At 41.5% G+C, this 9,559-nt stretch overlaps 1 protein-coding gene across 1 annotated transcript in view; it reads right to left on the bottom strand.

Moving 5' to 3' along the window:
* The window catches only part of LOC143280419 (uncharacterized), a 59,226-nt gene extending 52,485 nt beyond the window's left edge, over nt 1–6,741 (bottom strand). The window contains exons 1-3 of the mRNA XM_076585055.1: nt 6,667–6,741; nt 5,044–5,677; nt 3,388–3,550 (exon numbers count right to left, since the gene is read on the bottom strand). Of these exons, the coding sequence (XP_076441170.1) occupies nt 3,388–3,550; nt 5,044–5,515 (635 nt within the window). The 5' untranslated portion in view covers nt 5,516–5,677; nt 6,667–6,741. The remainder of the gene's footprint in view (nt 1–3,387; nt 3,551–5,043; nt 5,678–6,666) is intronic.
* Between the last annotated feature and the right edge of the window lie 2,818 nt (nt 6,742–9,559).

Below are 9,559 nucleotides of genomic sequence, written 5' to 3'. Positions count from 1 at the left end.
AATACTAGGAAGCGGCAATATGGTGTTTTCAGATCAGGAATGACCCTCAACAAAATAGTCTGCTCATGATCCAGCACGACTTAATTCAGAATTCAGAAGACTTAAACCTATTATTGGTATGACTGTGGAGAATGTTTTTCCTGCTACGTTTAAGCCAAATTTGGTATTGACAGACGAAGTATTTCCAGAGAAAATGGCAATGTTAAAGTTTAACACTAACACACACACACACACACACACACACACACACAGTCACACACACACAGTCACACACACAACCGAACACCAGGTTATATAATAGACTCACTTTGTTTACACAAGTGAGTCAAAAATGAAACACATTCAGAACTTATTTAGAGCTTAAACAGCATTACATTCAGACACATACAAAACCCTCAAAACCGTAAATGACAAAATATATTATATATCAGTTTAAACACTGCAGACATCATAATACCATTCATTCAGCTCACTTGCACTCACAAATTCACACACACACACACACACACACACACACGCACACGCACATACACACACACACACAGACACACACACACACACACACAATGCACCCACACAAACACACATACACACAAACACACACACACACACACACACACACACACACACACACACACAGATAGATCTATACAAGTAAGAATAGGAAATACCTACTCAAACCCCAGACAATTACACATGGGGTTACCACAAGGATCAGTAATTTCGCCGATTTTATTCAATATATTATTAGCAGATCTACCTAACAAGCTAGCTAAAGATACAGTCTTGGTTCAATTTGCTGATGATATTTGTTTATGGATGAAGGTGACAATGAAAAATAAAATGCCTACTAGGACACTGAATTACACAAAGAAAATATATCAGCGGGAACTTGATAAAATCAGCAACTTATTACAGAAAATGGCTTATCATTGTCCTTAGAAAAAACAAATATGATGCTATTTAATACAGGATCAGACCCAGAAAAGCTCCCCGTGTTTACAATAAATGGTACTATCATCAGATATACACAATCTGTTAAATTTTTGGGAGTCTATCTTTCTTCAAAGCTTTCGTGGAATTGTCGTATGGACTATATACTAAACAAAGCAAGAAATGGTCTAAATTTCCTTAAAATAATTTGTAAACAGCACTGGGGGCAAGATACCAAAGCGTTGATATCTCTCGCTACCTCCCTCGTACGTTCACACTTGACATACGCTCAAGACGTATTTTTTAGTGCTCCACTGCATTTGCTAAAGAAGCTGCAAAGCATTGATTGTAAGGCTTATAAACTCGCTCTAGGTGTGCCCATTCTTACATCAAATTTAGGAACCAACAGAGAAGCAGGTGTTTCATCTCTTGATGAACAAAGGAAAGCCTCAGCCGCGAAATTTGTTATCAAATCTTTCGCATATGAAACATTTTCAAAAGAAGAAGCTAACTTGAGTTCACAAAAAGATTTTGCTAAAAGAGCTAAGACAATACAGTCTATGACATCAATTAATACATTTGCATCAGATATCATTAGTGCTATGGAATCAAAAGACAAGCAAATTGCAAAAGTACCTACTTTTTCACCAGTCCCTGAATGACAGCAGTGTAAAGCTACCTTTGACATGGATTATACAGATTTATCCAAGAACCAGTCACCATTTTTGTTAAAACCTGAAGTGCTCTCCCATATAGAAAATCAATATTCAAATTATCTAAAAATATACACAGACGATCTATTCTAGAAGATGGTACTTCAGGAGCGGCTTTTGTAATTACTTCATTTACAATAGAAAAATTATACTATATTGGTAGACAATAATCCATTTTCACAGCTGAACTTATAGCCATACTTATGGCCTTAAATCATATTTCAGACATTCCGAAAACTGTAAGTGAAATTTTATTATGTGTAGACTAAGTCAGTATTACAAGCTATAGAATCTCCAAATTCAAAGAAGCAAATTGAGATGACAATGGAAATAAAACATATTATTCACCAACTGACAAAACGGGGCATTAAAATAATTTTCTGTTGGGTACCTTCGCACTGTGGAATATCTTCAAATGAGTGGGTAGACCAAGCAGCTAGAAGAGCAGCACAGGCGCAATACAACTTGACATCCAGTTAGATCTACATGAATGCATTAGTTGTATAGAAAATGTATCTAGAAATCGATTTAAGAAATTACTTATAGATTCAAATAATCAATATTACCAATGTTGTGTAAACACAAAGAATGCAGCTAATCCCAAACATTTTCTAAATTCGACACCAGCAGCACATTCAAGACAAATTACAAGTCTAATGTATAGACTTTGTTTAAATGCCTTTCGTACAAAATTTTCTAAAAATATAAAATGTATATGTGGTAAGCAAATAACTGTAAGCCATCTACTCATTCATTGTCCGAGCATAAGACAGTTAATTCAAAAAGATGTAGTTGATGACTTTTTTTCCAATATTTCATTAGCCACTGAAAAGATTTTGAATGATTATTCATTGCTTAGAATGTTTTCAGAAATTTTAAACTCAAGTCCAGTTGGTATCCTCATTTGATGTATTATAATTAATACTGTTATTTATATTTACATTGTTGTAGGTTAATACTTGCTGATATGCATATACATATTCTTCCCATGACACCTCATTCAATACACACCACAATCTCTTTAGAATTTTTCTTATAATATACTTTTCCTCTGGTACATAACATGAACACTTTTTTTTTTTAACACTAATATTCACATGCATTCCCTTTCCTTTATACACTACTTTATTCCTTTCCGTCTAAAAACACTTATAGTGAATAGACGTTAAACTGAAGAAAACACACACACACAGTGACACACACCCACACACACTGCTAACACTTCTCGTGAACAGGCATTAAACTGAAGATCACACACACACACAAACATACACACACACACACACACACACACACACACACACAATGCATCCACCCACACAGACACACAAACACATGCACACACACACACACTGCTAACACTTCTCATGAATAGACATTAAACTGAAGATCACACACACACACAAACACACACACAAACACACACACTGATAACACTTCTCGTGAATAGACATTAAACTGAAGATCACACACACACACACACACACACACACATACACACGCACAATGCACCCACACCCACATACAAACACACAAACACAAACACACACACTAATAACACTTCTCGTGAATAGACATTAAACTGAAGATTACACACACACACACACACAAACACACACATACACACACAAACACACTCTCTCTCTCTCTCTCTCTCTCTCTCTCTCTTCTTCTTCTCCTCCTCCTCCTCCTCCTCACACACAAACAGGAGAACAATCACACAGAGAAGAAACCAACATACTGTTGTCCGGTCAGAGCCTTCTTCAGACTGGTTTTTCCCACCCGGGCCCTGCCCACCAGCATCAGGCGAGTGCGGAAAACAGGCTGCGTACCCTGGGTACACGACTGGTCATAGGCCTTCACCGCCTCCAGCCCTCGTGCCAGGATCTCTCTTGGAGCTTCGTCTGGTCACAGTCAGGGGAAAAAGTCGGACTCAGAAGAAAAGGAAAGGTATGTTCTGCTTGGGTGAGGGTGGGGGATGAGGGGGGGAAGAAGAAGCATGCACATGCACACACACACACACATAAACATAAACATGCATGTGAGTGCACATATGCACACATACACCAACTGACCAGTCTGATGCAAATCCATGATCTTGCAAGACAGATGAAGCCACAATATAACAAGTGTACAAAGTGCATTCCTTTTGTTTTAATACTTATATAAAGGGCTTTGAATTGGATTGGGGAAGGATGATACTTACATCTTTCTTATCTCAATACACAGGATGTGGTTATGATGTCAATACCCCCACTCCAACATGACACGCATGTAATAAATTTTCTCACGTTCTAAGCCAAACGATATTTGTTTAAAGGAAGTTGTGAGTGCAAGGCTGTGTCTGACTGAGGGTCTGTTTTTTTCAATACAATATTTCACACCTCTTGGTCAATAACTTCACATTACACAAGATGAGACGTTGAGTTTGATCACAGTTTACACTGAAGAAGCTCCAATCTATTATAAGAAGAAGCAAAGACAGAAAGATACACCAAAGTATTAAGAAACAAACATACACACATACATACAAACTCCACAAAGTATTTTGAAAGATATATGAAAACCTTATCACAGTGTTTTTCATCTCACAATACCTAAAAAGTTCACAACCACAACAACAACAACAAAATGCGCCAATATCCACGTTTCTTCCCCTGTACTTTTCCGTTTATAAGACAGAAAAACTTGTACACTGGGTAATAACAGTGCAATATATAATCTACATTTCTTCCCCTCCACTCTTTGACTGGCCTTTTTCACGTCTCTTGACAGTGGAAGAAATGTGGAGTATATATTACTCTTTTTTTTTTCTTTTTTTTTTTTTTGCTGCCCTATCATCTGCTCCATTTCAGGTCACCATGAGAGCAGGGCATGAAAGGCCACAGACTTTGAGACTATTTTGTTTATATTGATGACGATGAAGGAGGAGGAGGATGACGATGATGGTGACGATGTTGCTATGGAGGTCCATTTTGGTTTGGGACTGCGTGACAAGGCTGTACTCTACGCTTCCTGTCATAATGATATCCCGGCGTTAACCAGGCCCGAGAGATACAGACACTTGCAGTGTTGGTCAGGTAATTAGAGCAACACAACCAAAGACACATCCTTGAAGTGGATGACACTCGACTGTGTGGTCCCAGTCTCCCCATTTAAGCCCACAGCACACTCAACTCTGGGTAGGAGCCGGCCATGGGCACCCACCTCCGCTGGGATTCGAACCCACGTCCTCCCAGCCGTCAGTCCGCGACACTAACCACTTCGCCACGGCGGCTTGTGAGTATATACTACATTGTAAACAAATTTACGATTTTTCTAACGATCGAAACTGAATGGAAAGAACATCGGGAATATGAGAAATGTGGATGCTGCCCAAATGGCACCATACACTCACCTGGCTGAACAAAGGTAACTCTGCAGGTGTTGCCATACACATCCAGCATCAGCCAGAAGGCTGAGGTGGCCCCAACCGGCAGGTTGGCCAGCAACACTCCCTTGTGCTGCCCATCCACAAACACCTGCAGCTGTCCATCCTCCGTCACGTACGTCATCACTTGACTCCCCACACGCACCAGCCTCTCCGGCAAAGCCCGTGCCCAAAACCCCTCCCTTGTCGTCAGGTTCGGGTATGCATATTTCGGCAGATCCTGCGCCGACAGGGTTGACGGGTTGACCGTGGTGACCCCTAACCTCAGTGCTCCGCTCCATGACCCTACACAGTCCAACTCCACGCACACTTTCTGGCCGGGCTGCAAGGGCTGGTCGCTGAACACGATCCCGTTGCAGAAGGTGGCTTCATCACGGGCCGCTGCTGTGCAGTCCTGTGAGAGGGTGACGGCTGTGCCGTGGGTAGGATGGAACTTCATGGCATCTCATCCCTTGTCCCTCCACCTCTTCCTGGTTCCAGTTCTCTAGCACTGCACTCTGCTCGTTTTTTGAGGAAGAGAGTTTGGTGTGCTAAAGAGATCATCCACTGGATCCATGGTTTGTCATTCCAAGCTGTATACAGGCCTCATTCTCTCACAGACCTAAAACAGAACCCTACTGTCAGTTGCATTGCATGAAAATATGACAAACACTTGTTCAGATACAAACAGAATTTATTACATAAAATGATAATAAATATATGTATAAAAGAAAACAAAGGAATGAACAAATCAAATATTTTTTTGTTATATGGTCTAATTCAGAGGCACTGAAGTACAACAGAACAACAGAGTTTTATGATAGTATGAGAATGTCATCAAATGTAGCCAATGTAGAAACATCTTCTTTTTGTCAAAAAATGTATACATTTGCAGCAGAATCTGAACAAACTGCAAGCTTTGACTGAGAAACTGAAACTCTTTCCATGTCAACATGTTCAAAGTAATAATGCACGTTGATTGGAATAATCCAAATGAAGTCTATACATACTACTTAGCAAGTACTAAAAAGGACTAAAAACTGCATTAAATTATTTTCACAAATAAAAAAGAAAAACGGGGGTAATGGAAAGTTGTTAGTTTGGTTTTTTTTGTTTTGGTTTTTTTTTCGGAAGAAAAGAAAATAATTACATGCCAAAGACAGGGGTTTTTGGGGGGGCCGTGTGTACTCAGTGTAGTATCCAAGCCAAACAACCGCTGCTCTAATTCCACCACGAAACATACTGAAATACATATTAATTAACGTAACAGGTGTTGTGCGCCTTCACAAAAAAAAAACACATTAAAGAAACACGTAAGTCTCATTTTCACAGAGCTTATCATTCTTTCAACAAAGGAACCGGTTCAATGTCTGGCGTTTTATTTTACTAACTGGATTCCAATCGGTGAACGGCACTCGCTATATGCTGTTTATTGTTTTACTCTTTCGTTTTGTCAATGACTGAAAATTACGACTTTGTAATTGTAATTGAAGGGGTAGACAGGAAAATAAGTGAAGCAAATTAACGATAAAAGACACGGGTGTAGCAAATGGTGAGAAATGAACAGCGGCATGCATTCCGGAGAAAAGAAACACGAACTGACTATCTTACCTGTGACGCCATTGAGTCGCCAAGGTGCGTGGAATGGTTGCGTCGCTTAGCCTGTTATGCAGCCGATGACTGGAGTTATGGTTCTTACGGTGGAGAAAATGAGCCAGCGGGAAAAGTTAGCGGCGTCGCGAACGGATCAAAACAAAACAAAACAACTGTCATTACTATGTTTCGCGCATTAATATTTATCAATCTGTTGCATGTGTTGTTTAATGTAAATCATTTGCTTTCTTATCAGTATATTTTGATTTGAATTTATTTCCCAGCTCCGTCTTTGCTGCCAGAAGCTCCCGCAGGCTATTATTATACCAAACTGTGCTCATAATAATTCCCTCTGTAAATAATAAAACTTTCCTGTCATTGCATTTCCTTCCCCTTCCTCCTCCCTCTCTCTCTCTCTCTCGTCTCTCTCTCACGGTTCCACTGACCAGTTCGTGCCGGGCCCGCGTTGTCAAACATCAGTTTCAACTGAGTTTCACAGTTCCGTGATTTTAGCCGAAAATCAAATCACACACTCACTCTCGTTCTCGTCAGTTCGCTCTTTCCGCTCCCGCTCCCTCCCTTTTTTTTTTTCTTTTTTTTTTTCTTTCAGCCTGCATGATTCCCCTGCTGACAACAGGTCAGCGACTTACAGCCTGCGTGATTTCCCCACTGACAACAGGTCAGTGACTTACAGCCTGCATGATTTCACCACTGACAACAGGTCAGTGACTTACAGCCTGCATGATTTCACCCATTAACAACAGGTCAGTGACTTACAGCCTGCATGATTTCACCACTGACAATAGGTCAGTGACTTACAGCCTGCATGATTTCCCCCACTGACAACAGGTCAGTGACTTACAGCCTGCATGATTTCCCCCACTGACAACAGGTCAGTGACTTACAGCCTGCATGATTTCCCCCACTGACAACAGGTCAGTGACTTACAGCCTGCATGATTTCACCACTGACAACAGGTCAGTGACTTGCAACCTGCATGATTTCACCATTAACAACAGGTCAGTGACTTACAGCCTGCATGATTTCCCCATTAACAACAGGTCAGTGACTTACAGCCTGCATGATTTCACCACTGACAACAGGTCAGTGACTTACAGCCTGCATGATTTCACCCATTAACAACAGGTCAGTGACTTACAGCCTCCATGATTTCACCACTGACAACAGGTCAGTGACTTACAGCCTGCATGATTTCACCCATTAACAACAGGTCAGTGACTTACAGCCTGCATGATTTCACCCATTAACAACAGGTCAGTGACTTACAGCCTGCATGATTTCACCACTGACAACAGGTCAGTGACTTACAGCCTGCATGATTTCACCCATTAACAACAGGTCAGTGACTTACAGCCTGCATGATTTCCCCATTAACAGCAGGTCAGTGACTTAAAACCTGCATGATTTCCCCATTAACAACAGGTCAGTGACTTAAAACCTGCATGATTTCACCCATTAACAACAGGTCAGTGACTTACAGCCTGCATGATTTCCCAACTGACGACAGGTCAGTGACTTACAGCCTGCATGATTTCCCCATTAACAACAGGTCAGTGACTTACAGCCTGCATGATTTCACCACTGACAACAGGTCAGTGACTTACAGCCTGCATGATTTCCCCATTAACAACAGGTCAGTGACTTACAGCCTGCATGATTTCCCCATTAACAACAGGTCAGTGACTTACAGCCTGCATGATTTCCCCACTGACAACAGGTCAGTGACTTACAGCCTGCATGATTTCCCCCATTAACAACAGGTCAGTGACTTACAGCCTGCATGATTTCCCCATTAACAACAGGTCAGTGACTTACAGCCTGCATGATTTCACCCATTAACAACAGGTCAGTGACTTAAAACCTGCATGATTCCCCCATTAACAGCAGGTCAGTGACTTACAGCCTGTATGATTTCACCCATTAACAACAGGTCAGTGACTTACAGCCTGCATGATTTCACCACTGACAACAGGTCAGTGACTTACAGCCTGCATGATTTCCCCATTAACAACAGGTCAGTGACTTACAGCCTGCATGATTTCCCCACTGACAACAGGTCAGTGACTTACAGCCTGCATGATTTCCCCCATTAACAACAGGTCAGTGACTTACAGCCTGCATGATTTCCCCCATTAACAACAGGTCAGTGACTTACAGCCTGCATGATTTCCCCACTGACAACAGGTCAGTGACTTACAGCCTGCATGATTTCCCCCATTAACAACAGGTCAGTGACTTACAGCCTGCATGATTTCACCCATTAACAACAGGTCAGTGACTTACAGCCTGCATGATTTCCCCATTAACAACAGGTCAGTGACTTACAGCCTGCATGATTTCCCCCATTAACAACAGGTCAGTGACTTACAGCCTGCATGATTTCACCACTGACAACAGGTCAGTGACTTACAGCCTGCATGATTTCACCACTGACAACAGGTCAGTGACTTACAGCCTGCATGATTTCCCCATTAACGACAGGTCAGTGACTTACAGCCTGCATGATTTCCCCATTAACAACAGGTCAGTGACTTACAGCCTGCATGATTTCCCCACTGACAACAGGTCAGTGACTTACAGCCTGCATGATTTCCCCATTAACAACAGGTCAGTGACTTACAGCCTGCATGATTTCCACATTAACAGCAGGTCAGTGACTTAGAGCCTGCATAATTTCCCCCATTAACAACAGGTCAGTGACTTACAGCCTGCATGATTTCCCCATTAACAACAGGTCAGTGACTTTCAGCCTGCATGATTCCCACATTAACAACAGGTCAGTGACTTACAGCCTGCATGATTTCACCCACTGACAATAGGTCAGTGACTTACAGCCTGCATGATTTCCCCACTGACAACAGGTCAGTGACTTACAGCCTGCATGATTTCA

Source organism: Babylonia areolata, chromosome 3 (genome assembly GCF_041734735.1).
Source record: "Babylonia areolata isolate BAREFJ2019XMU chromosome 3, ASM4173473v1, whole genome shotgun sequence".
Taxonomy (NCBI): Eukaryota; Metazoa; Mollusca; class Gastropoda; order Neogastropoda; family Buccinidae; genus Babylonia; species Babylonia areolata.
The sequence above is the reverse complement of the archived record's forward strand: the minus strand, read 5'-3'. Positions and strand labels throughout refer to the sequence as shown.